The sequence below is a fragment of the Callorhinus ursinus genome, unplaced genomic scaffold (genome assembly GCF_003265705.2).
Source record: "Callorhinus ursinus isolate GAN/ISIS: 27379988/994484 unplaced genomic scaffold, GSC_fseal_2.0 scaffold18, whole genome shotgun sequence".
NCBI lineage: Eukaryota > Metazoa > Chordata > Mammalia > Carnivora > Otariidae > Callorhinus > Callorhinus ursinus.
In genome coordinates, this window is record NW_027397080.1 from 29,531,349 (window position 1) to 29,558,910 (window position 27,562).

The window sequence follows — 27,562 nt, forward strand, 5'->3', positions numbered from 1 at the left end:
AGGAGGAAGAGGAGAAGAGATCTAATTATACAGATTTTAAAAACCATGTCAAAAATCACTATTAATAAATATGAAAGGGGGAAAGAGTTCACACAAATGATTAAGATAAACACTGCAATCCCAAAACGAAAACAGGCATATGCGTAATTTACAAGATGTTCAATTACACTAATTATCAAAAAAACTAATTTAAATAAGTGAAAAAGAGTGCCCTTATCAAGCTGGCAGAGAAAAAACAAAAATATTAAAAGTTGGCAGGACACAGTGGGAGCTTACACCCTCCTGATGGGACTGAAAATTGGTAAAGTGTTTCTTTCTAAAAAGCCATTTGGCAATTCACATGTATTGTTTGACAACCTAATACATAAAGGAAGTAACTAAAAATAAAGCTTATGAACAAGCTTCTGACTTAACTGCAACATTACTGATGATGACCAAAACTTAGAAATAGCCTAAGAATACAAAACTGGGGGAGTGGTTAAATGATCTACTGTCATCATTTGGTACCACTGAAAAGTAACACTGGAGGGAATGGAGTCCAGAGGCCTATGGCTTTAATCCACGGTTGTACTCACCTCTACAGAGTAAGACATTTCTTCATTACAGTTGTCATTGATTTTCTCGAATAGTTCTTCACATAACTACAGAAGCAGAAGGAGAGAGGCACGAACAGCATAAATGAGAGCAGTACAAAGATACCCATGAGTGCTAAACGAATTAGTGAGATCCCTTTTCTCTTTCTCAAAATATTAATGGCAACAACATCAAAGGAGAATGGCTTTGAATGAAATAAAGAGACAGTTGTGAATGCATTCTCCTCATCTCATCTTTATTCTCCCTTGATGACAGCACCCCAGAAATGTTTCCTTAGAGGAGTAGTTCTGTCTCTTCCTGTGGTTAGGTCCCTGGCACATTAAAGTTATGTGAATTCAATTCTTCACACTATCCTAGAGTAACTGTGACTCTACTATTAGTATTATTATGTAGCAGTCAAACCAATGTTAAACTACATTTTGGGGACGCCTGGGTGGCTCAGTTGGTTAAGTGTCTGCCTTCAGCTCGGGTCATGATCCCAGGGTCCTGGGACTGAGTCCCGCATTGGGACCTTGCTTAGTGGGGAGCCTGCTTCTCCCTGTACCTGTCACTCCCCCTGCTTGTGTGCACGTGCACTCTCTGACAAAAACAAAAAAAAAAAACAAAAAAACCCATTTTGCACACATTTTATTTATCATGCTATATAAATTTTATTTTATACTGTCAGTTACTATATACATTACAAATCATACATACATATGTATAAAGAGAGAATGCATACTCTTTCAAGGGAGTAAATGAAGGTATTTAAGAATAATTTTGATAGTATGAGGTGCTCGCTGGCTCAGTCAAGGGAACATGCAACTCTTGATCTCAGGGTTGTGAGTTCAAGCCCCACATTGGATGTAGAGAGTACTTAAAAATAAAATCTTGGGCGCCTGGGTGGCTCAGTTGGTTGAGTGGCTGCCTTCAGCTCAGGTCATGATCCTAGAGTCCCAGATTGAGTCCCGCATCGGGCTCCCTGCTCAGCAGGGAGTCTTCTTCTCCCTCTGAACCTCCCCCCTCTCATGCTTGCTCACTCTCTCTTTCTCTCTCAAATAAATAAATAAATCTTTTTTAAAAAATTAAAAATAAAAATAAAATCTTTAGGGGCACTTGGGTGGCTCAGTCGTTAGGCGTCTGCCTTCAGCTCAGGTCATGATCCCAGGGTCCTAGGATCGAGCCCTACATCGGGCTCCCTGCTCGCAGGGAAGCCTGCTTCTCCCTCTCCCAACTCCCCCTACTTGTGTTCCCTCTCTTGCTGTCTCTCTCTCTGTCAAAAAATAAAATCTTAAAAAAAATAAAATAAAAAATAAAATAAAATCTTTAAAAAAAAAAGAAGAATGTGACTATAAAATTTCCCTTTTTCCTCTGTCTTAAGATTTCAAGCCCTTTAAAAGAGCCTACTCTAGCTCACAGTGACATTTTCAATAGAAAACATTAATTTTTCTAGATCAGGAAAAAATCACAAAATTTCACTGTCCCCATCCTTTGAATTTATCCAAAATATGTGATATTTTAATAGGAATACTTAATAAAATTCTATTGAATTTTCATTTGCTATACATTTAATGTTTAGGCAATCAATACAGATTTGGAAAATGAACTATATGTGATTCTCTGTAAGTCTAAATAGAATAAAATTTATTATAAATGGCAGTTTCTAAATGATAATCCTGTTTTCAAAAATTAATGCTTTTGCATTAAAATAAAATGTTCCAAAATTCGACCAGAAAAGAGATATATATGTAATTATACAAAAACAAATTAAAGGAGAAGGAAGGAGAAACTAAGTGTGATGATGGAATAAAACGACTGTTTAGTATAACTTGCTATAATCTACAAAAAACTGTTCCATTGCTGAAGAAGCATTACACAGGCGTAAGAGCACAGCCCCCAGAGCCCCCGCCCGCATCTGGATTCCGGCCCCGCCGCAGCCCCTCGGGCAGGCAACGTGACCTCCTGTGCCTCAGTCTCCTCACCTTTAAAACGAGGGGAATAAATGAAATCATAAAAGAAAGGTAACAACTGCATCTACTTCTTAGGATCAAACTAGGAGGATTAGCTGAGCAAGTATCTGTAAAACACTTAGACCAGTGCTTGCACATGGTGAATGCTACACAGTATTTTCTCTAATTATTATTATAATTATTGCTATTCCTATATATAAAGAAGGACAATTCCCAAGTATATGTCTTAATATTGACATATTCTTTACAGAAGAAAATATGCTAGTATATTTGATTTTTTCTGAAAAATTCTTAATTTTTACTGATAGTTAAGCATTTCAATTATACAGCTGAATTTAAAATTATAGTGCAATAATCCAATAGAAAAAGTAGCTATTGCTCTGTTTTTTTTTTAAGATTTTATTTATTTATTTGACAGAGAGAGGGAACACAAGCAGGGGTAGTGGGAGAGGGAGAAGCAGGCTTCCCGCTGAGCAGAGAGCCCGACGTGGGGCTCGATCCCAGGACCCTGGGATCATGACCTGAGCCGAAGGCAGACGCTTAATGACTGAGCCACCCAGGCGCCCCAGCTATTGCTCTCTTATGTATTTTATTCTCAGAATACAGAGAGGTCACACTAGGCCTATAGTAAAGAAAAAAACAAACAACAAAAAACACTTTAAAATTAATTCCAAATATCATCAATAAAAGCAAACCACATTTCTGTTATTAATGAGAGAAGTTCCTTCTAAATACCTATGTCACAACTCTTCTCCATTTGAAACAATACAAGGTTAAAAGACACTGCTCTTAAGAATTCTCAGACTGGGGCGCCTGGGTGGTTCAGTCATTAAGCGTCTGCCTTCGGCTCAGGTCATGATCCCAGGGTCCAGGGATCGAGCCCCACATCGGGCTCCCTGCTCAGCGGGAAGCCTACTTCTCCCTCTCCCACTCCCCACTGCTTGTGTTCCCTCTCTCGCTGTCTCTGTCAAATAAATAAAATCTTAAAAAAAAAAAAAAGAATTCTCAGACTGTTCAAGCTTAACGTGATAGTATTAAATTAATAAGATAAAAGGAAAATATCTCTGATAAGGCAACCAAAAAACTAAAAAATAATCACATGCTTAAAAGATGATCTATATATGGGAGATGGGAAAAAAAATCTGACCAACAACACCGATCAGGCGTCCCCAGGATTCAGAACAAAGCCTGGTATATACTACCATTTTTTTTTTAAGAAGCTGGTAACACTGTTCAAGAGATAAAATACCCAGACAAGGGTATACAGCAAAACCTTTACAGAATGCCACCTTCCCCACCTTTAAAGACAGACATGTATACACATCAGACTATTAGCTCCTTTGAGGGAAAGGAACAAGTGATTTGTTTTTGTGCCTTGCATATGACAGTCCCTGAATAAATGTTTGCTAAATAAAAATAACTGTTACAGCAATCAAAGACTAAGAGTAATACTAAACAGAGGTCTTTTGTTGTTTTTTGTTTTCTTACCTGTGGAATGATGCCAGCCTGGCTTTCTTCTTGTTTACCCATCATTGTATAAGATTTCCCAGCACCAGTCTGCCCATAGGCAAAAATACAGACATTATATCCCTCAAAGGCATGTAAGAGCATTTCCTTTCCAATGTCATTGTACACACGGTTTTGAGATGCAAAACAGGGATCTTCAGGCTGTAAAATTAAAAGAAGAAATAAATGACATTTTATTCGTACACTTTCCTATGCTTATTTGATTACTGCTATAATAAATTCAAGTGTTTGGAATCTCAACAATTATTAAAAGATATTATAAAATTTTTAAGGCCCTCCTACACATAGCTTATTTTTCTCTTATTAAACACACACACAGTCATCCAGCTCAGCCATACATAAAAATAGCTACATGAAATTATCTCACCTGATTACATGTCACTTTCCATAACCTTAAAAGTAGCACTCTTCCATTCACAGAAAAGTGCAAGAAAATTTTCTTAAATGGAAAATGGTACTAAAAGCTCAAAAGTCAAGTCCACATATACAAATACTTCCCTGTACTCACTCCAGGTAGTATAGCTATTTCTCAATAAACCTAGCTTTCAGTGACAAATGTTGTCCAACTCCCTTCACAGGCCCTTCTGTTGGCCATCAGGCTCTGTCAGTAGTTTAAAACCTCTCCTACTCCAGCACAAAACAGAAAAAAAAAGCCCAAAAAACTAAAAACATGTAATGAAGAAAAGCAAATGCAAACTGTAGTTCTGGAACAATCCCTAGAAGCCAACAAGATTTGGGGTCCTCTACTAAGGAGGATACTACAAAGGGCCTCGCTCTCTCCATTCTCCTAGGTGTTGGTCATCTCTGTACTCCATCTGGACCTTCAAGCTTTTTCAAAACTGTTCACAACCTGCACTGTTCTATTATACTGCACCGTAAGTATACTCACCGAGGTGTGAGACCAGTAGGAATAGTCGAAACTAAAGGACTTTGGAGCTTCCTTTGGGTTCTTTGGGTTAATAATACCTAGAGAATGAAAATGATTTGATTTTATAAGTCACTCGGTTACATGTTCTTTAGTTCAACATGAAGTTATGTTTAAGTTCAAAACATCGAAATCAGTAAATTCATACCACTGAATCTGAAGAAGGTAATCGAAAAATAAAAAAAAATAACACTTATAAAAGGCAGGATCTGTATATAGAACTTAAAAGAATCAGACCATCAGTATTCACTGGGTACCACTAGGATTCAGAACACAGCTTGGTACATAGCAGGTGCTCAGTAAATATTTTATGGCTAAACCATAGGTAAATAAACAGCCAAAATTCAGAAACGGGCCACATAACTATTTGCATAAATATTTCAATACATTAGAAATAAAAATTAGAAAATTACTGAATACAACTACTACCTGAAATAAACCCTTTTTAAAGATCTTATTATCTACTTTAGAAAAGCATTTTTTTTTAAAGATTTTATTTATTTATTTGACAGAGCGAAGAGACAGCGAGAGAGGGAACAGAAGCAGAGGGAGTGGGAGAGGGAGAAGCAGGCCTCCCGCCGAGCAGGAAGCCCGATGTGGGACTCGATCCCAGGACCCTGGGATCATGACCTGAGCCGAAGGCAGATGCCTAACGACTGAGCCACCCAGGCACCCAGAAAAGCATTTGATAATTAAGTATTCATCGGAAGACAGTCTTATTTCTGAAATCCACATTTGATAACATGTTATATATATGTATGTATACACGTACATAAGTGTATTATGCATGTACAGAGTGGAATCACAGACCACAAATCATCTGCAGAATGTTGTAGGCAACAAAATTACTTTTTCTTTAGATTTTATTTATTTATTTGAGAGAGAAAGCACACCCGAGTACGAGCAGGGGGGAGGGGCAGAGGGAGAGGGAGACGCAGACTCCTCCCTGAGCAGGGAGTCTGACTTGGGCTCTATCCCAGAACCCTGAGATCATGACCTGAGCCAAAGTCAGACACTCAACCAAATGAGCCACCCAGGCGCCCCTAGACAGCAAAATTACTCTCTGACTGAAAAGCATGAAGCCTTACTGTCCCTACTGAAAGTATTTCTTGTGTGATTAGTCCAATTACACTATACTTCAGGGACTGTCTGAACGCTGAGGCTTAGCCTCTCTTCCTTTCTCATACACACAAAGCTTTAGAGCCTCATATTTCACATGGAATAGAATCTTTATAACATGTAGTCATGAAATCTCCTCAAAGACCAGACATCTCAACCAATCCACTTCTCTAAGGCACGGCCCCATCCCAGGCTATCAGTGAGATCAGGATTAAAAAATAAATCTGTCCAGGGCAGCTGCTGCTCAGGACACAAATAGCAACAGTTGCTATGGTGCTTAGTTCTCTCTCTTGCTGGATTCCAGCGGGTATGGCCACACACTTATGTTCAAATCTCAACTGCTGACAGAGTATGAATAAGGCTTGCACTGCACATAATCATGTGACAAGGAGACATGGTTCTAGAAAGAACATCTCCCCACACACAAACGGCAACCTAAGCAATGGAGTGTGCTTCTAACCAAAAGGCACTAGGGACAAGATTTAAATAATAGCCAACATTCGTGGAGCACTATAAGCACTATAAATAAGCACTGAGCTCTAAGAACTTCCTGCTACCACTAAGGCAGACAGAGGTTTCATTACCGCCATTGTATAGATAGAGACACCATCACAAAGAGGTTAACTAACTTAAGGAGGGTTACAGAGCTAGCTGGCGGCAATCCAGGATGTGGACTTGGACAGTTTAATTCCAGAGCCCCCACTCTTAGCCAAGACACCCATCATCTGTAGGCTTATTCTCTACCTATATGCAGGTAGAGAATATGTATGTATACCTATATGTACGTAGTGACTGCCAAGGCAAACACAGTAAGGCATTTTATGCATATGCACACATATGTGTGCATGTACGCACATGTATATGACGACCTCCCTAAAATTACATCACAGGCATTGTTTAAAACTCTCCTTACCCATTTAAAACTACGAACTATGAGGATTACAATTCCTAAAAGATGAAAGACTACACACAAACTTTACCAAGCAAATGGAAATTAGTGTCATGCTACATGCACCAGATTCAGGTTTCAGTGGCTCAGCGATAAAGACAATGACAAGACATCAGCTATGACCCCTGAAGTAGTCTTCACTACTCAAAAACGAGTTAATATAAACACTTTCTAACTTCTAGGAAATCTGCTATTGTCATAAAACTTTGAAGCCATACTTCACTCACTTTTTTTTTTTTTAAGATTTTATTTATTTATTTGACAGAGAGAGAGACAGCGAGAGAGGGAACACAAGCAGGGGGAGTGGGAGAGGGAGAAGCAGGCTTCCCGCGGAGCAAGGAGCCTGACGTGGGGCTCCATCCCGGGACCCCGGGATCATGACCTGAGCCGAAGGCAGACGCTCAACGACTGAGCCACCCAGGCGCCCCCTTCACTCACTCTTTTAGCTACTCACTGGTGGTACCAACTTTGCCAAGAACACCTTGAGAAAGGCTAGTTTTCAGATCCCACCTCTCTGTTCTCTTTTTTCCTAGTACTAAGAAGCAGAAACATTACACCAGCAAGCAATTTTCTTGATTCACAGGAAATCCTTTCCCTCTTCCTCAAGATTCCCTCCTTCCAGGTCTTTGCAACTTCTGAATCTAATCATCTCCTAACTTACAGATCTGAAACCAAGCTGCCTTTTAAGTAACGGCCTGTATGTACACAAAACTCTTTATTATTTTAACATAAATAAGTAAATCAAAATATAATTCTGAAGAGCTATTTTCATAATAGTTATGTCAAACAAGATGAAACTTACCCACAATATTCAAAAGATTTTAATTCCTAAATGAAAGATATTTACAGAAAACACCTTAGAGCAATGTAAAACTCAATACCGCTGTTAACTGTTTGAGGGGGTAGTGTAAGCCCCAAAAGGCATGGATAATTTCTATATGTTAGCTGGGGACTATTTAATAGGCTAGTTTGTTTTATATAATTCTTTATATTTATATATGCATTGTACTATCTTGAATATATGAAAAGTTTACTAATAAAAAATTTTGAAACTTCCCAACTCTGCAAACAAAAACACTGTTATAAAAATAAAATATCAGTAACAGCCCTTCACATCATCAGAAGCCCATGAACTCCACCATTATTTCCAAGGACAACGAACTAATGTTTTTTAATGTGCCAAAGGTTTTCTCTTTCTGAATTAGTAACAGTTGAGATCTAACTTACTTCCCCTTTAACCCAACTAAGAAACAGGATGTTTCCAACTATGAATAAAAGGGGGGAGAGGGACACAGTACTTGTAATGGAAAGGGCATGGGATTTGGATCAAAGGACCACTTAGAATATGTTAATATTCTAAACATATGATGAACACTTAATATATTTAGGATTTTTTGTCACCTTGGGTATCGCTGCACTTTGAGTCCCCTCTAAAACTGAGATAATACCTAGTTCAGAGGATTAAATGAGTAAAGCACTACACAAATGCTAATTTTCAAAAATAGGTATTTTATCTTGTTTTTAACTCTCTCAGTGTTTTGGTAGATATGTTAACCCTATTCCATGGTCCGTAAACCAAAGTGAGGAAAGTTCATCCACTAACTGATAAAATAAGAATTCTATTTCACGGCAAGAATCAAAGTACTACAGTGGGGTCCTATAGCTGTGTCACCACATCTCTGATGTTCCTACCACATTATAAATCCCTTCAGTATATGGACCATGTCTAGATCCTCTACAATGCCCTACACCAAATAGGCACTCAGATGCATGTTCTTCTTTTGTCATGTATAATTTTAATTTCATTAAATCTTATACCATTTTCAGCCTAAAAAGAAAAATAAAAACAGTGCATACCTATGCAATATACACATAAAATATCAGTTCATCAACTTTAACAGAAAGAATATAGAGAGAATAACCACAAGATTAGGCAATATTTAATACGATGGTTCTCTGTATCAAAGTCAACTGAGCTAAGAAAGCACATAAGAATAAAATAATAGTAATTAATGAATATCTTCAACATAAAAACTATTTTCACCAACATAAAAGCTGTTGTAAACATAGCATACCTCCCAGGGCCACATGCCATCAGTGTGCAGGCTTTGTTTAGGATAAATCACCACTTTTTCCAAGGAATGGACTCCAGGCATATTCTGAGGACTGGAGTCAGAACATAACTCTATTTTAAGTGCTGTACCCCTCATATTACTTTATTTCCTATAAAATCACCTTTCATGCCACTTTTCAAGGCCCCTTTTAAGCATTTCCACACCTGAGGCTTCCCCTCCTATTGAGACTTCTCTGGACACACAGTATACTCCAGACCTAGACCCATCTCCACAAGTAACTGTTCACACATGATCTTAAGAGTCACCTCTAGGGACGCCTGGGTGGCTCAGTTGGTTAAGCGACGGCCTTCGCCTCGGGTCGTGATCTCAGGGTCCTGGGATCGAGTCTTACATCAGGCTCCCTGCTCAGTGGGAAGCCTGCTTCTCCTTCTGCCCGCAGCTCCCCCTGCTTGTGCTCTCTCCCTGACAAATAAAGGAAAGCTTAAAAAAAAAAAAGTCATCTCTAACTTTCTTTTCTCACCCCACATCGGATCTGTCCTGTCAGCTCTACTTTCAGAATGAATCTAGAATCCCATGGCTTCTCACCACCACCGTCATTACCACCCTAGTCCAAGCCACCTCTCACCTGGGGGACCACAGTAACTCCTCACTGGGCTCCTGGCTTCCCCCCGGGCCCCTGCAGAGTCTTATCTCCACACTGCGAACACTGGTTCTTTTCTCACACTAACCCAGACCATATCCACGTCGTGCCTCTGATGAACATTCCAACAGCTTCCTAACATACACTGAAGAAAACTCTACTCCCTCTCTGACTTACTACCCAGGGACTGGAGTGATTCACCCCCTACTCCAGCCCCGCTGCCCTTCTCATTGAAGATACACACTCTCATTTCGGGGCCTTTGCACTTTGGCCCTACCAGGAACACTACTCTCTCAGGTATCTGAACAGCCCACTCCCTACCTTCATACAGGTCTCTGCTCAAACATCACCATAGCAGACGGTCCTCTTGTGACCATCCTACTTAAACAGCATGCTTTCACGCTCCACCTGCTTACCCTGCTTTGTCTTCACTGCACTCCTGACTACCTGACTTGTCATGTGAGTCACTGGAACATAGGTTCCATGATACGAGAAATTCTGTTTCATCTACTGCTGTATCCCAGCTCCAAGGAGAGCACATGCCACATAGTAAATACTCAACATATACCCAAAGAACCAATGACTATGTTAGTTTTATCTTTCCTTAGAGATTATTACTTCTTTGTAGCTGGAAACCATGACTCCTCTTTCTGCATCACTCAGTGTTGACTTCATAAATAGGCGATGCTTATTTGTGAACTGGTACATAGCTCACCCAACACAACTCGCTTCCTGAGTCTTTTCTCCCTGAGCAGCCAACTTACTCAACTTCTGGCAAGAGAGTTCATCTCTGGGAGAGGAGGAATCTAAATTTCTATTTCAGGAGTAGAAATACAACTTCTAGGAAACAGCAGTAATGGGTAAACAGGGGACAGAAGGAAAGATGACCAGGTTTCAAATAGGAAGATATGCTGATGGGGGTCACCAGGAAAGAGAATGGTAAAGGAAAATATAATGGGAAGCAGAGAGTGGGGTAGGTACTGGAAAACCCCCTTCCTCCCCAGGTCTTTAGAACTATCTCTTACAGTATGCATTTCACAGGAAATATGGAACCTCAGATCAGACAACGTACCTTACCACCCAAATTTATTACTATAAAATTTTCTCCAGTGTTCTAGATATGACAAGCTTGACCTGCATAAGGATTCTTGTGTGGGTGTGAAACAGATTCTTGTCCTCACACTCAAGACACACACCCAAGAGGCAGTGCCATATGATAAACACCAACAGACATAAATAAATGCTAATATTCTCAGCATTCATCTTCCTAAGCAGTTCCTCTGGAACACACAGTTAGAAGGGTGAGGTGTGGGGACTCAATAAGCACTGGCTGAGCCACTGCTGAATACAACTGTACCCAGGATGGTGCAAAGATCTTCAACAAAAACACTTTGTTAGACGGCATCCATCCGAACAAGTCCATTTTCCTGATCTTTCTGCCTGTCTTCCAACAGTCCCTGCCCCTTTGCCTTCTGTACTTTTACTCACTGTGCTCAGTTTTCCAAGTCTCCCAAGTTGGAAATAATGCTAGGTTCCATGCTAACATTCATCTTTCTCAAAAAAAAAAAAAGCATAATTGGGGCACCTGGGTGGCTCAGTTGGTTAAGCGTCCAACTCTTGATTTTGGCTCAGGTCATGATCTCATTGTCGTGAGATCAAGCCCCACGTTGGGCTCCATACTGGGCACGGAGTCTGCTTAAGATTCTCTCTCCCTCTGCCCCCCCTCCACAAAAAAGCAGCAGCACTACTGCAAAAGATCCCAAGATCCTATTTTAAGAAAGGAAAAGTTAAACAGCACTTTCATTCATTGGGAACATTTATTAAGCACAAATTATGTGCCAGGCAATGTGCTGGAGATACAATGACAAACAAGTTATTTCTGCCCTTCTAGAGCTAATAATCAATGGAGGAGACAGACATATAATCACACGAAATAAATAAACACTTTCAAATTATGGTAAGAGCCATTCTAGATAAGCATGGAGTCCTAGAAGAACACAGAAACAGGTATGTATGAAAAGAAACTTTTAAGAGAGATGATTTTTGAGTCAGTAAACTCTGATTTGATAAAACAGAAAAGGCTGGGCTGAGGATAAATAGGAGACAGGTAGGGAAAGTGGAGAGATAACCACAGCTAACACTTATTAAATGCTTACTATGTTCCAAGCACTGTGCTAAAGCATTACATGTATTCACTCACTTAGTCCTTATAATAACCTTATGAGGTAGGTAACTGTTATCACCTCCATTTTACATTTGAGGCACCAAAGAAGGCACCTGCCCAAGGCCAGAGGCTGGACTAAAGTTTGGAAGATGCGGCTCCAAGGCTCCAAACCACTGGGCAGTATGCATCCCAAGAAAGGAAGGAAGCCCTTGGGCAAAAAGACACATGTGGCATCCAGATACTGGTTTGGCAGGTGTGGCTCAAGTACAAGAAACAACAAAGGATTAGAAAAGCACTAAAATCTCAGGGCCAAATCACTGATGGACCTCAAGGAGTTGGTGAACCCCTGGACAATGAGAAGCCACTGAATTGATTACATTTATAGACTACAGTATGGAGAAGGGACTGGAGGAAGGCATGAGTGGAAGTGTAGAGACCAATTACACAGAACACAGCAGCCACTGCAGAATGTTTGGGAAATTTTGCTTGCCATTTACAGAATGACTCCCATGAGAACTGCACTTGGCATCAGAAATCCATGAGTTCCACTATGCAGCATTTGTGGGGGCAAGGAGAGAGAAAGGTCCATTCCCATAACAAAAACACTGTGTCTCGATCCAAAACTGAATTTTGCCTTACAGTATGACTCAATATTCAATGATCAAACACAAGTTGACCTAGGAATATAAAATTTTTTAGAAGACATTTTCAGGGATTTTAGCAATGAAGGAAACAATACTATAGCGGCTTTAATCTAACCCTCCCCCCAAGTATCCAGTATTAACCTAGCATCTATCTATAACTTGCACATATAACAAACTCTTTAAGCCTCAATTTTCTTATCTGTAAAATGGGTACAATAATAATATTACCTAACTTTACAGAATTATTGTGGGGATTAATGACTAGTCTATGTCAAGAATTCTAATACAAAGCAAATGTTCAAAATATTCTTTCATTTAACAAATATTTGAGTGCCTACCATTGCCCCAGACCTGAAGTATCTAGTGAAAACTGGTCTCTTACCTTCAAGGAGTTTATATTCTAATCTGGAAGTCAGATAATTAACTAATGTAGACAGTATCACCCGGGGAAGACAGACTTAGGACATATAAGATGACAGTGGGGTAGCAGTGGTGACTTTATTTTTTTTAATTTTTTTCTTAAGATTTTATTTATTTATCAGAGAGAGAAAGAGACAGAGGTAGGCAGAGGGAGAAGCAGGGTCCTTGCTCAGCAAGGAGCCCGATGTGGGACTCGATCCCAGGACCCTGGGATCATGACCTGAGCCGAAGGCAGACACTTAACCGACTGAGCCACCCAGGCGTCCCAATGACTTTATTTTTTTTTAAGATTTTATTTATTTATTTGACAGAGAGAGACAGCAAGAGAGGGAACACAAGCAGGGGGAGTGGGAGAGAGATAAGCAGGCTTCCTGCCGAGCAGGGAGCCCGATGCGGGGCTCGATCCCAGGACCCTGGGACCATGACCTGAGTCGAAGGCAGACGCTTAACAACTGAGCCACCCAGGTGCCCCGGCAGGGGCGGCTTTTAAAAGTGAAAAGACTGCCACCTCTGGGGCACCTGGGCAGTGTAGTCAGTTAAGCATCCGACTCTTGGTTTGGGTTCAGGTCATGTAGTCAGGGTCGTGAGATCAAGCCCGCTTAGGGCTCTGCACTCAGTATGGAGTCTGCTTCAGACTCTCTCTCTCTCCCCCTCTGCCCCTCCCCTACCTAAAATAAATACATAAATGAATGAATGAATGAATGAATGAATGAATAATTTTTATTTATTTTCTTAAAGGTGGGCAGACTGTCACCTCTGAAAAGGCAGTATTTGAGCAGGGACCTTAGTAACATTTAAAGAAAAGCAAGACCACCACTGTAGCCAGAAAAAAATAAATAATGATGAGATGTAGGGTACCCTGGGTGGCTCAGCCAGTTAAGCATCTGCCTTCAGCTCAGGTCATGATCCCAGGGTCCCAGGATCGAGTCCCACATTGGGCTCCCTGCTCAGCAGGGGGTCTGCTTCTCCCTTTGTCCCTCATCCTGCTCTCATGCTCTAATAAATAAATAAAATCTTTTAAAAAAAAATAATGATGAGAGGTCTAATCAGATAGCCAGCCAGAGGCCAAATTCTGTGGGGCCCTGTGACCAAGGTGAGGATTTTTAGTTTTATTCTCAAAGTGACAGGAAGTAAACAGGATTTGAAGCACAGAGGTGACATAATCTGATTTACATTTCCAAATAGGACTCCAGCTACTGTATAGGAACAAAGGCAGAAGCAGAAAGAAGCTACTGCAGCACTGACTCAGGCTAGAGTAGAAACGGTAAAAAGTTAACTGGATTCAGGACACACTGTGAAGGCAGAGGGGACAGGCCTTACTGATAGACTGCAGGCAGCCTATAAGAAAGAGAGAGATGGCCAGAATGACTCCAATATTTGGTCTGAAAAACTAAAAAGAATGGGTGAGAATGAAGGAAGGGCCACTTTAGGTGCACAGGGAGGAGAAAACAACAGTTCTATTGAGGACATGTTAAGTTTAAGATACTTCTCAGGCTTTCAAGTAGGGTTAGGTTAGCAGCTAGGTGGACAATTCTAGAGATCTACAGAGAGGTCAGTCCAGGTTGGAGAAATGAATCTGGGAGTCATTGTCATCTCATGACCCTTACAGCCTTGAGCCTGAATGAAATCACCTAGGGAGTCTGTCTTCTCTGGAGACAGAGGAGAGATAAAAGAAAAGAGACAAAATCCTGGTGCACTTCCAACCTAGGAGGTGAGGACGAACAGAGGGAGAATGGCCTGTGAGGGAGGAAGGCAAGCGGGAGAGGACAGGGATCCGAGAGCCCAGAGAGGAGATGGAAATGTTTCATGGAGGAAGTCAAGCTATGCTACCTATTATTATGACAATGTTGATTACCACAAGCTTCTCTGGCCCTCCTGGAGGAATGAGTCTTTGTTCTGGGGATCTCCTGACTTCCCGATGAACAACTTCGTTCTGCTCCTCCTCACCTCTGTGCCTTGGTTCCCATCACCATCCAGATCTCATCTGGCTAAAAGGCTGTTTTCTTAAGTCCCTTTCACAAATCAGAAAGGCAGCTTCAGGACTGAAGGTCTGACGAGATCTTTCCCCAGTCCACAGGGAAGAGGATCTTGCATTTCTCTCTCCCTACGCCCTACACTCCTTTCCCCCTTTGTGTTCAAACATTTTATTCCTCATGCTATAGTTGACAGTCATTACCTTCGGAGAGCTGGAGAAGAGTGAAGAACAGGACAGCTTCTTTCATGTGAAGGCTTACCTGAAGACCCTTAACCCAAGACAAATGGAAATGCCTTTAAAATGATTATCACAAAATGTTCAATAGTTGTTAGTTTACCGATGAACCATAAGACCCTCTTCTCTTTCTTAGAGATTCTTCCAGTCAAAATTGGCCTTGCGAAGTCTGTTACGTGCCCCAACTTTTCCCCCTTTTTTGCCTTCTTCCCAACTTTGTTACTTCAGCATAAAGATGCAGAAATAATGTTTTAATTACTAAGCCCTAGAAAACAAGGCGGTCAAAACAAGATTTGTACTTAAAAACCTTTTTATTCTCCAGAATGAATTTGTTTATCTAATTTCTCAAAGTCTCTATGTAGCAATTATACTGCTGTTGGAAAACTATGAAAGATTTTGCCCACAACTACAATTAACTTATCATTGTGCAACACTGTAACTTTGTATTAAATTTTCTAACAGCAATGTTTGGGGCTTGTTAAAAATCCCAGTGACAGGGGCGCCTGGGTGGCTCAGATGGTTAAGCATCTGCCTTCGGCTCAGGTCATGATCCCAGCATCCTGGGATCGAGTCCCGCATCGGGCTCCCTGCTCCTTGGGAGCCTGCTTCTCCCTCTGCCTCTCTCTCTCTCATGAATAAATAAAATCTTTAAAAAAAAAAAAAAATCCCAGTGACATCTTCAGTACAAACTTCCTCTTCCAAAAGCTTCTATACCCAAAATTTTTAAAAATTGTACACAATAAAGCTATTTTGTACACCTATTCCAAAACCATTAAACCAAACCCATAACATATTTCTCAGAATAACATATTTCTAGAAACATTAAAATGATATAAAAGCATATTGCCATGAAGTATAATTGAGCAGAAGAATTATAATCATAAAGTTCCTTCATCATTTAAAATAACAATCTTAGACTCCAAATCCTATAAACAATATAAATGTACTATATGTGTTCACTATATACTCAATCCCAGAGTATTAAAAATTAATATACAGTGGGGGGGAAAAAAAACCTACCAACTCTGTAATATCACAATGTCATCAACTGGGTATAAAATAAATATGCTAGCTATAATAAACATTTTGTTTTAAAGATTTTACTTTTTTTAAGTAATCTCTACACCCAACATGGGGCTTGAACTTACAACCCCAAGATCAAGAGTTGTACGTATACTCTACCAACTGAGCCAGCCAGGCATCCCAAGCTCTAATAAACACAGAACAACTATTCCTAAGCAAATGTTGAATGACTGGAAGGGAGACGCTCTAGAAGGCCCAGCTCTTGCTCAGTCTAAGTGGCATAAAAATGGTGGAACTAGGAATAGTGTCCTTCTTATTCATAATTATCCTGCATCAAGAAGAGTCGTCAAAATAAATTTTAACCTAACAGTTAAGTTCAAATTACACACAGACAGTACTTATACACAGGATAGTAAATCTTACTAGTTTGAGAGGCAAGATGTACTGGACAGAGCTTAAGAGAGGGGTTCAGGAGCCAGGCGGCACATTTTCTAGTTCTCCCAATGCCTAGACCTGTGACCCCAGACAAGTCATCTGTGACATGGGGAAAATAGGAGTATCTGCCCTAGGATTACTGTGAGGACTAAATGAGTTAAAATCTGTAAGTGCCTGGCTGTGGCTGGCAGAGCTTAAGTGTTTATTACTGTTTTTGTTGTTGTTAATTACTAATCATGGTTTGTTTTTTTCCCCACTAACAGGCATTTAAAAAAGCTGCTTTTGTTTCTTCCTTCACCCATTTTGCCTCCTCAAGTTTATTCAGAGTTACAAAATGAACTCTTGGTATCAGAGCAGAACAATCTCACAGGGAAACAGTAAATGCAGTTCAGTCATTCACATGGCTTCTGCTAAATCTGGCCATACAGTTCTCTGTTCTGCCAAAACAAAAAGACTTCCCAGACATTCCCTACCTTCCCCCCCCATCCCTCAATTATTCAGATGTCTCTCCTTGATGCTTTCATGAGTCATCACACTGCTGAGATTATTATCTCTAAGGCTCTGAGAGCCTGGTGGCCTGGTGGCCTCCCAGCCTATGCTTTCTGAATAACAAAAATTAATTTCTTATAGATGTTCTCAAAAACCTAATTTCATATTTCTTATTCTTACTATCTGTATATACAGAGCATTCATCCCTAAGCATGCAACTAAGAACTATTTTTACCTCACTGGAAATGATTTTGACAAAATTTATGCAACTGTTAATATACTCCCAAAAATTAATCTAAATACCTGCCTGCCTACCAAAATCAGATGCTGCAGGCCCTTTCCTGGTCTCACCAAGAGCTCTCCAGACTTTGCTAGCTCCCATTACAGCACTTCACACTTCGTGGGCAACTACCAAGAGCAATCAGCACCATGTTATCAGCATGGACTTTTAAAAATGAACTCCAAAACATCTCTTGAGAATTGGAAGGAAGGAAGGAAGGAAGGAAGGAAGGAAGGAAGGAAGGAAGGAGTAAAGGAAAAGGAGGGAAGAAAAGCCTGGGATGGTTGCTTTCCCTTTTGGGAAAAAAACAACAAATGCATATATAAAGGACACATGAAGTACAGTTTGGATTTAATCGAGGCAACCTCAAAAGACTGCAACAGTAAGATGAAAATTGGCACAGGAAGAGGACTAGGTTTCCTACATGATTTTAGCTAGTCTTCTTCTCTTCACTGTTTTGGAATCTAGATGGCAGATTTTTTAGGTAACTGAAGAAGTTTAAATTATAAAATGTAATAAAAAGCAGTTACAAATACACAATACCAAAGGCCTCCTCCAACTTGGGGATAGGTACAATTGTTTCTGCCTTTAAATTTATATTTCCATTGAAAATAACAGTTTAGGTACCAAAACTAACCACAAAAAAAAACAAGCTAATGAGTAACTTTTCAAATACCATCCTACGCAGTATACCCGACTCCACCTGATCCTCACAGCAACCCTGGGACATTAGGCTAGGCAGGCACTAGCAACACTTCCACTGAATAAACAAAAGACTGAAGGTTCAAGTGTCTGATCACAGAGGAGAAGCTAAATAATGAAGGCTTCATAAGTACAAAAGAAGACCATGTAGCCACTGAAATCACATTCATAAGGAATATGGGGAAATGTACCCAATACACTATTAAGTAAAAGACCAAAGAGGCTACAGAGTCTTTACAAAGGGAGAGGGGAGTCAATGAACTAACTTTAGCTTTTATTGTGAGTAAAATGGGAACCATCTTAGAGTTTTGTGGGAAAAAAAACCAAAGAACAATCTGATTTCCATTCTACAAGTATTGTTCTGGCTGCTCTGTCGAGAAGAGAGCCCTAGAAAACAAGGGTTGAAGCCCAAAGACTCACTAGGAGGCGAATGCGGGGGGTGGCAGTAGGGGAAGAGTGGTCAGACTCTGAGATCTTCTGAGACAGAGCCCACAGGCCTTTCTGACAGAGGGAGGAAAGGAGAGAAGTCAAGGATGATCACATTATTTTTGCCCCGAACCACCACCAAGACAATCTCCACTGAGTTGAAGGAGAGTGCAGGGGAGCAGGACTGGAAGAGCACATATTAGGAATTCAGTTTTGAACATGTTGGGTTCGACATGTCTAGCTTCCCAATGCCTTCCTTCCCTACCTGTGTGGGCTTACACTCTTGTTTACAGCGGGCCTAAGAAGCAGTTTTAAAGCTCAATTGTTTGATAATAGGGGTTAGCTAAATAAATTATGGTTTATTACTATAACAATACTACATAGCCATTACAATCATGGTCTTGAAGAATACTTAAAAGAAATGTGCTCAATAAGCTAATGATAATTTATCTCATCTAAAAGAAGGTACACTCCAGGGATACATTTCAGGATATCAGCTTAGTAAGTTGCCACATAAGAAGTCATCGTGTCAGATGTAGAAGAAAATACAGTCTGTTTTGGGCCTGAGGAAAGGGAGGCAAAAGCTGCTTTAAAGGCTGACAGGGGTAGCAGAAGGTCAGGGTGTAAAAAGGTGCACAGCAAAGTCAGGGGCCAGCAGACAGTGCTAAATTGAGAAGGCTAGCCTCAAAAATCATCTAAAGGTCATTCTAAAGGACCAACTCAGTTTCCGTCAACTCGGAGTAAATGTAGTATCATTTCTGGGGCACCTCTGTTCCCCAAACCCAACACCCCCACACATACCCCCCTCACTGCTGTAACTCCTAGTCCTGACTAGAGGAAAAGTGCTTCATTTCAAATTTTTTAAAAAGTTTAATGCCACTGGTACCCAAGTTGATTTCAGTAGATTTTACTAAGCTCTTCTCCCAGTGCCACAGAAGCTCTTGTTGCTGCTTATCGTCTTCCACTCCAGTGACCAAATGAGTGTCATTTAATCAATAAGCACATGCCACTTAGAGAGTAAACATGCCTCTCTTCGGAAAAAGGAGTGAAAAGTGTCTAGAAGGATTCAGAAAGAGGGGGCACGAGAAAAATGTCATGGGTTTGTGCCCCTCACATTGAGAAGCCCTGGTCACAGATATAAATAGGCACGGTACATAGTAGCTCTATTTGCAAGGTGAGGACTTAAGTTTTTTTCCCTTTGTATACTTTCCAAATCAAGTGCTTAGTATACAAACAGTAGATAGATTCATAAAATTTATAATTTATAGGGGCACCTGGGTGGCTCAGTTGGTTGAGCGTCTGACTCTTGGTTTCAGCTCAGGTCATGATCTCAGGGTCATGAGCTCAAGCCCCACACATTGGGGTCTATGCTCAGCACAGAGTTGGCTTGGGACTCTCCCTCTCCCTCTGCCCCCCCCCCGCCCCCAACTCGTGCACATGCACGCTCCCTTTCTAAAAATAAATAAATAAATCTTTATATATATATATATATATATATTTAATAAAATGTACAAGCTGTGACAATAGGACAAAACCCCAGGTACCCACCAGACAGTTATAGAATAGGATTCTCACCTCTGCAGCTCGCCTGTCTGACCCTTCCAGATCTCTCTGCCCACCGTCTCATCTCTGAAGCATGCTGAATTTTGTCATTATTGCCTTACTTTTCTTCATAGTTTTACCCGTGTCTTTGTACGGCATAAAGAATACAGAGAACAGCTTTGCATGCTTTGAAATCTATATAAATACACCGATTTCTTTTTTGAGTTGCTTGTATAGCTACAGTTTGTTTATAATTTCTGTGTGTGCACATAGTAATTCTTCTCTGCTGTATTCTATTTTATGTAAATCTACCATGATCTATTTATCCATTCTCCTGTTGATGGATACTGGGGTTGTTTCCAGTTTTTTGCTCTAAGAAAAAATCGTGCTGCTAAGAGAGTTTAAATACCCAAGTGGCACCTGGGAGGCTCAGGTGGTTAAGCTTCTGACTCTCGATCTCAGCTCAGGTCTTTGATCTCAGGGTTGTGAGTTCAAGGCCCTTGCATGAAGCCTACTTATATAAAAAAAAGAAAAGTCTAAATGCCCCAATCTTCAGCAGCAGTTTTAGTGACTCAGTGAAATGGTAGCAGGTTATAGAGACACATGATTGGGCATGAGTGAGATATGCAGCTCACAGAATGCATCCTGAGAAAGGGTAGGTTAAGAACTACTGAGCAGTCTACAATAGCCAAACTGTGGAAAGAGCCAAGATGTCCATCGACAAATGAATGGATAAAGAAGATGTGGTATATATACACAATGGAATATTATGCGGCCATCAAAAGGAATGAGATCTTGCCATTTACAACGACGTGGATGGAACTGGAGGGTGTTATGCTGAGTGAAATAAGTCAATCAGAGAAAGACATGTATCATATGACCTCACTGATATGAGAAATTCTTAACCTCAGGAAACAAACTGAGGGTTGCTGCAGTGGTGGGGGGGTGGGAGGGATGGGGTGGCTGGGTGATGGACATTGGGGAGGGTATGTGCTATGGTGAGCGCTGTGAATTGTACAAGACTGATGAATCACGGATCTGTACTTCTGAAACAAATAATGCAATGTATGTTAAGAAAAAAAAAGAAGATAGCAGGAGGGGAAGAATGAAGGGGAGTAAGTCGGAGAGGGAGACGAACCATGAGAGACGATGGACTCTGAGAAACAAACTGAGGTTTCTAGGGTGGAGGGGGGTGGGGGGATGGGTTAGCCTGGTGATGGGTATTAAAGAGGGCACGTTCTGCGTGGAGCACTGGGTGTTATACGCAAACAATGAATCATGGAACATTACATCAAAAACTAATGATGTAATGTATGGTGATTAACATAACGATAAAAAAATTAAAAAAAAAAAAAAAGAACTACTGCGCAGTCCACCTCTAAGGTTAGAGCACCTGGCGTGGAGGTGGAGAAGCACAGCTGAAGAACTGGCCCTATCCTGCATCTCCAGCCACACTGGAAAGCACTCTGGATGCTGTGTTATGGAGTTGACACCTGGAGTCTGATCTAACTAATTATGGCTTATCCCAGAAAAGACTTAAAGAGACCTCATTCTGATTGTCGGCTAGAAAACACATTCAGATTTAAAAGAATTCCTTTCAAAAGTCTTTCTTTCCAAACCTCCACTTTGTTCCTTCCTCCATCCCAAATTTTCATTAATGGACATGAAGTCGTTCTTTGTACCAGTTGTGATGTGCAGCATTTCATTTAGAAATGTACACAGGTGAACGAAAAAGCCTTTAAAAATGTACCATGTTAGTAATTAACAAGGGGAAAAAAAAACTGGGTTCCTTCTATCCCACTAAGATTTGGGCACTAAAAAACAAAAAGACCCCAGGCAAAAGAAGATTGATAAATACATGAAGGAGACTTACCAAAGGGCCAGCTAGAGACAGATTCCTGTGGTTAAAGACGAAGCAAACGTTTACAATTTAATCACCTAAAGGTCTGTGTCAGAACCAGCTTTATCTACTCTCCGGTTTTTCGGAGGGGAATTCATGCAGTTTCAAAGTCTCCAGATTTATCACTGTTGTGAGCAGTTCAACCATTAATTCTGCCCCACTTTCCTTCTTAAGATTAGACCAAAAAAAAAAAAAAATGCTTCCAAAGTGGGTGAAACTTGGAATATAATGGGATATTTTTAAACAAAGCCATTTGTATGCACTTGGGTCTCCAAAATGTCAAGGCAGTAACATTTATCTGCACCATGGAAAATATTCTCTCTGAGACCAGAAAGTGCTTAAATAAAACTGCTACTACTCAGTTTTCAGATTTGGCACATTCCCTAAAGTACTCTTCACCCTCTTCTACTTTTTCATAGGAGACCTTATGGCAGGAACATTCCATTGCATTCCATGTGCAATCAGCTATAATTCCTGTGAGCAACAGTCCAGGCCAGCCTGCCAGCACAGCAGTCTTTTAATACAGCTAACACATGTGGCTATAGCAAATTTATTTCATTTTTTGCAACAAAATGCATGCTTTCTCCCAATCTTAAGCCCAACTTTTTTTTAAATAAGCCATTAATACTTTCTAACAGAGCATATAGTTTGCTTAGAATCTCTCATATAAAATTATTTGGATTGTATTTTAGTCAAATTACTAAGAAATTGCCACATAAAATTGAAAAGAGAAAAAGAAAACATTAGTAGAAAACTGAAACTGCCAAAAATTCTAGAGGAAAAAGTCTCTCATACAATTAATTAGTTTTCCAAGAACAAATACCTTTCAAAGGAACCAAAATTACCCCAAACCTTCTGAGCCATAACAAACTAAATAGTTAGAAAACCAACCCTACTTTTCCCAAAGCTAGTTCATCAAATGAGGATTTTTGTTTCAGTAGACTAATGTTAATCTAAGAGTCACAAATTTCTGGGGGTGCCTGGCTGGCTCAGTTGGTAGAGCTCACGACTCTTGGTCTTGGGGTTGTGAGTTCAAGCCCGACACTGGGGATGGAGCCTACTTTCAAAAAATGTCAATAAATGAATTAAATAAATGTATGTATGTATGTGTGTCACAAATTTCTCCTGCTAAATGTTTATGTACAGAGAGGCAATGTGGTATAGCCAGATGAAGGTCAGGAATACCATGTCTAGTCCTAACACTAATAAGTTCTAAAAAGCTGCAATTCTGAAATTTCCCCCAAACATACTGGATGTTTAGTTTAAATCCTCCTTACTCCACAAGGTCCAGCTGAAATGCCCTATCATCTACAAATCTTACATGTGTCCTTTGCCAAACTCACTTCTGCACTTTTTAAAAACCCTTGTTTATGGCAATTATCACTTTGATCACTTTTACTTTGTATTGAGTTTATTTCAGTATGTCTTGTGTCTTCTACCACACACTTTTAAACCTCTTAAAGGCAGGGTCCTATAGTACATACAACTCTGTGATTCCTATAGACTCACATTAGAGCAAACTCTGAAAAGAGAAAGGAAAAGAAAGGATAAGGCAGAGCAGAGGCACCCAGCCTGTTGTCTATAACAGTTTTGAACAAAATATGATGAAAAACCATTTGGGAGTTCAGCACTGTGCTTAACATGGTCCAAAGATTGGTTCTCATATGACTAGTACAATATGCCCAGGCCTACTGTAATCAAATTATTACTTTGAATAAAAACTAGTCATTTCTTAATATTTCATAAAAATATAAATCAATATATCCAATAATTCTGGAGAGATTTTTGTGGGAGATAAGCAAGATCGGTGAATAGGACTTATATCCTTGGGGCGCCTGGGTAGCTCAGATGGTTAAAGCATCTGCCTTCGGCGCAGGTCATGATCCCAGGGTCCTGGGATCGAGTGCCGCATCGGACTCCCTGATAGGCGGGGAGCCTGCTTCTCCCTCGGCCTCTGCCTCTCTCTCTGACGCTCATGAATAAATAAATAAAAACATTAAAAAAAAATTTAAAAAAAGAACTTATATCCTCACAAACTATAAAATTACAGCCCTAACCTCAAAAGGCGTACAACTAGGGATCTTATTTTCTCCTTCAGTTTGCTACCTACTACGAGTGAAAACATTGACATTCTTCATCCAGAGTTAATATCATATTTGGATAATTTTACTTTTTTTCCCCTAAATCGACAGTATTTTCTATACAACAAAACAACAAGGTCAAAAAGAAATCTATAGATCTTAGAAACAATGAGCTCTAACACCTTTCTTGTAATCCATTAATAATTTCTTATGAGCTTTTAATCTGTATGATAAAAAAAAATAGCAAAGTCAGAAAATCTAGCAGACCCAGATCCATTTCTCAAACTATCCAGAACTACAAAACAACCTTCAACTTTACTACATACTATAATAGTGTACTTCTCCTAGATGGTCAGTTGATTATTTTTTTTGATATTCTATTTAGTACTCAGCATACCATTATATATATGGTAGACACAAAATCCTATTAATTTACACGGATATTCTTTCATGCTAAAATCTCAAAGGAAACAACTATTACAAATTATAAACATGAACTGCATTATTCAGGTATTTAAAACATACGCTGCTGGGGGAAGGGGTAAGAAATAAATAAACAAAACATACAAATCAGTCAAGACTGAAAAATAAGCTAATATTATAACTTATCACTAATTAAAATGGTAAAAAAAAACTATCTTAGAAAAAGATGTTGCTGCTTACACTATCTCTGTAGGGAAATGAAACACAAGTTGCTTCTGGGGAGAGGAACAGGTTGGCTACATGACAGGGGAGAGGAAGTGTTTTAACTGTATATTCTTTGTACCTTTTGAGTTTTATACCATGTGAATGAAGGTTTCACCTAATCACAGAAATAAAAACTGTGGGGAAATGAACACAATGCTATTTGACTTTGACAATGAATATAAACTTATAGCCAATTTAAGATGTGGGCATTCTAAAACGATTTGTCATCAAGGAAAAAAAACACTAGTATCATGATTTATATTAATAAAACTTTCCATTTGTTTTTGTTATATAACAAATTGATTTTCGCATTTCATAAATATGGCCTTTTAATACTCATTCTCTACTTACAAGTTTTTAGTAAGATTTGCAACCCTATAAGTAAAGTAGCAACAGATACCCATGACACTGGGGACTTCTCCTGGATAGTTCAGTATGCAAAACATATCACAGAGAAAGTAGTTCTTTTTAGGATTAATTCTGGCTCCTGATCGAGGATTTCCTAAAGTCTACCTTTTAAAAGAACTTGTGATATATACCAGCATTTTTAGAGGCAATGCCAACAGCCAAAAATGCCTCCAAACTAAGTTATAATTAAATACTTTTTGCAGAGAGAAACAAGAGCTCAATAATCAGGATTTAGTGGGTTCACTTAAGCAGCACATATCCTAAAACTGGACTGCTACAAATTAGCATGGCCCCTGTGCAAAGATTTACTTATATACTACCTGAAATGTAACTCTTAAAATGAAGCACAAATAACAACATAGCTTAAATGAGTGACATTTAAGAGCATAAACATTGGTTCTCAGGGCACCTGGGTGGCTCAGTCGGTTAAGCATCTAACTTTAGCTCAGGTCATGATCTCAGGGACTCCCGCAGGGAGTCTGCTTATCCCTCTGCTCCTTCCCATCCCCCCCCCAGCTTGTGCTCTCTCTCAAATAAATAAAATTGTTTATAAACAAACAAACAAACATTTGTTCTCTACTTCAATTACAAACCTAGCTCAAACTTTAAGGAGCAAATGATCAATACTGACATTTCTTAAAAAAACTTAAAATTGTTGGGGCGCCAGGGTGGCTCAGTCGTTAAGCGTCTGCCTTCGGCTCAGGTCATGATCCCAGGGTCCTGGGATTGAGCCCTGCATCGGGCTCCCTGCTCAGCAGGAAGCCTGTTTCTCCCTCTCCCACTCCCCCTGCTTGTGTTCCCTCTCTCGCTGTGTCTCTGTCAAAATAAATAAATAAAATCTTTAAAAAAAAAAAAAAAAACTTAAAATTTTCATACCCTATAAAGTTCACCTTCCACCCATTTAAAGTTTACAATTTAATGCTAAATTTTGCATCCTTTTCTTTTACAATTACTCATAGGATATAATTCATGGACTCATATCTTTAAAAAAAATCTAATAAAAGAGGCAAATTCATAGTAACAGAGAACAGAATGGCGGTTACCAGAGGGTAGGGATGGGGGCAAAGGGGAGATACTGATCAAAGGATACAAACTGTTAGTCCTGAGATGAATAAGTTCTGGAGACCTAATGTGCAGCATAGTGACTATAGTTAATAATAAAGAATTGTATATTTAAAATTTGCTGAGAAATAGATCCCCACTGTTTGTTTGTTTGTTGTTTATCAATCAGAGAGAGAGAGGGAAAGAGCACAAGCAGGGGGAGCAGCAGGCAGAGGGAGAAGCAGGCTCCCCGCTGAGCAAGGAGCCCAATGCAGGACTCAATCCCAGGACCCTGGGATCATGACCTGAGCTGAAGGCAGACGCTCAACTGACTGAGCCACCCAGGCGTCCCAGATCTCCAGTGTTTTCACCGCGCACACACAAAAAAAGGGTAACTATGAGAGATGATGGTTACATTAATTAGTGTGGATTGTGGTAATCATTTTGCAATGTATACATATATCAGAACATCACACTGTACACCTTAAATATATACAATTTTATTTCCCACTGATAGAATCCTCTACAGAGAACACTGGCAAATGGCCTACAAATAGATGAAATCAGAATGGTTTCCCCAACAACTCAGCATTAACTTGTGTCTGGGAGAGCAACGATTCTGCTTTATCACAAAGTTGTAGGTTTCAAGACAGTAGAACCTACCGCTACTTTAATAATTTGCCTACAGATCTATAGCAAGGCATTATTAATGCAAGTACAAAATAAACCAGCTTAAGTCATTTTTACCTAAGCACTTATATATGAAGAAAGAAGCTAGAAAGCAAGGACTTAAATTTCAATAATAAATCATCTTATTTGTAAAAAAAAAATTATAAGCAAATTATTACTTACAATCTTAGTAATAAATTTACAAGTTTATTATCGATTGTAGCTAAATCGGTTGTTCAACTCAAAGAACCATTGTAAGGAAGGAGAGTAAGTTAAGACCATCTTGGTAAGCTCAAGTACCATTTAAAATCAAGAAAGAAAAGTAATCTTAGAGCCTCAAAAGATACATTTCACATCATGATTAAGTAAAAAATCACTGCTTATACCTTTATTATCATTAAGATTTCAATGTAAGAATTCTAGCTAAATTAGTGTAGTTCTCCAGGGATTTCTCAATTGTAAAGAACAAAATAAACAGTCCATATTTAAACATGCTACAGCAAATATCAGAGGGATCATATCACAGGGACCATTTAGTGGATCATTCAGAGTAGCAAAGTTCAAAGTGTTACTATCCAAATGTTCATTTATTCTGTTCACAGTAAGGGAAAAGAAAAAGGACAGGAAGATGAGATATAATTGATAGAAAATAACATGAACTCAC

General features: G+C 39.6%; 1 protein-coding gene across 12 annotated transcripts in view; it reads right to left on the reverse strand.

Annotated features, from left to right (window-relative positions):
- The window catches only part of KIF1B (kinesin family member 1B), a 142,512-nt gene that overhangs the window by 98,902 nt on the left and 16,048 nt on the right, over positions 1 to 27,562 (reverse strand). For all 12 annotated transcript variants that reach the window (XR_012381374.1, XM_025855680.2, XM_073903360.1 and 9 more), the window contains exons 3-5: positions 4,960 to 5,036; positions 4,032 to 4,211; positions 576 to 641 (exon numbers count right to left, since the gene is read on the reverse strand). Coding sequence is in view for 11 of the 12 variants with exons in the window: in XM_025855680.2 (XP_025711465.1) it covers positions 576 to 641; positions 4,032 to 4,211; positions 4,960 to 5,036 (323 nt within the window). In the remaining variant the exon portion in view is untranslated. The remainder of the gene's footprint in view (positions 1 to 575; positions 642 to 4,031; positions 4,212 to 4,959; positions 5,037 to 27,562) is intronic.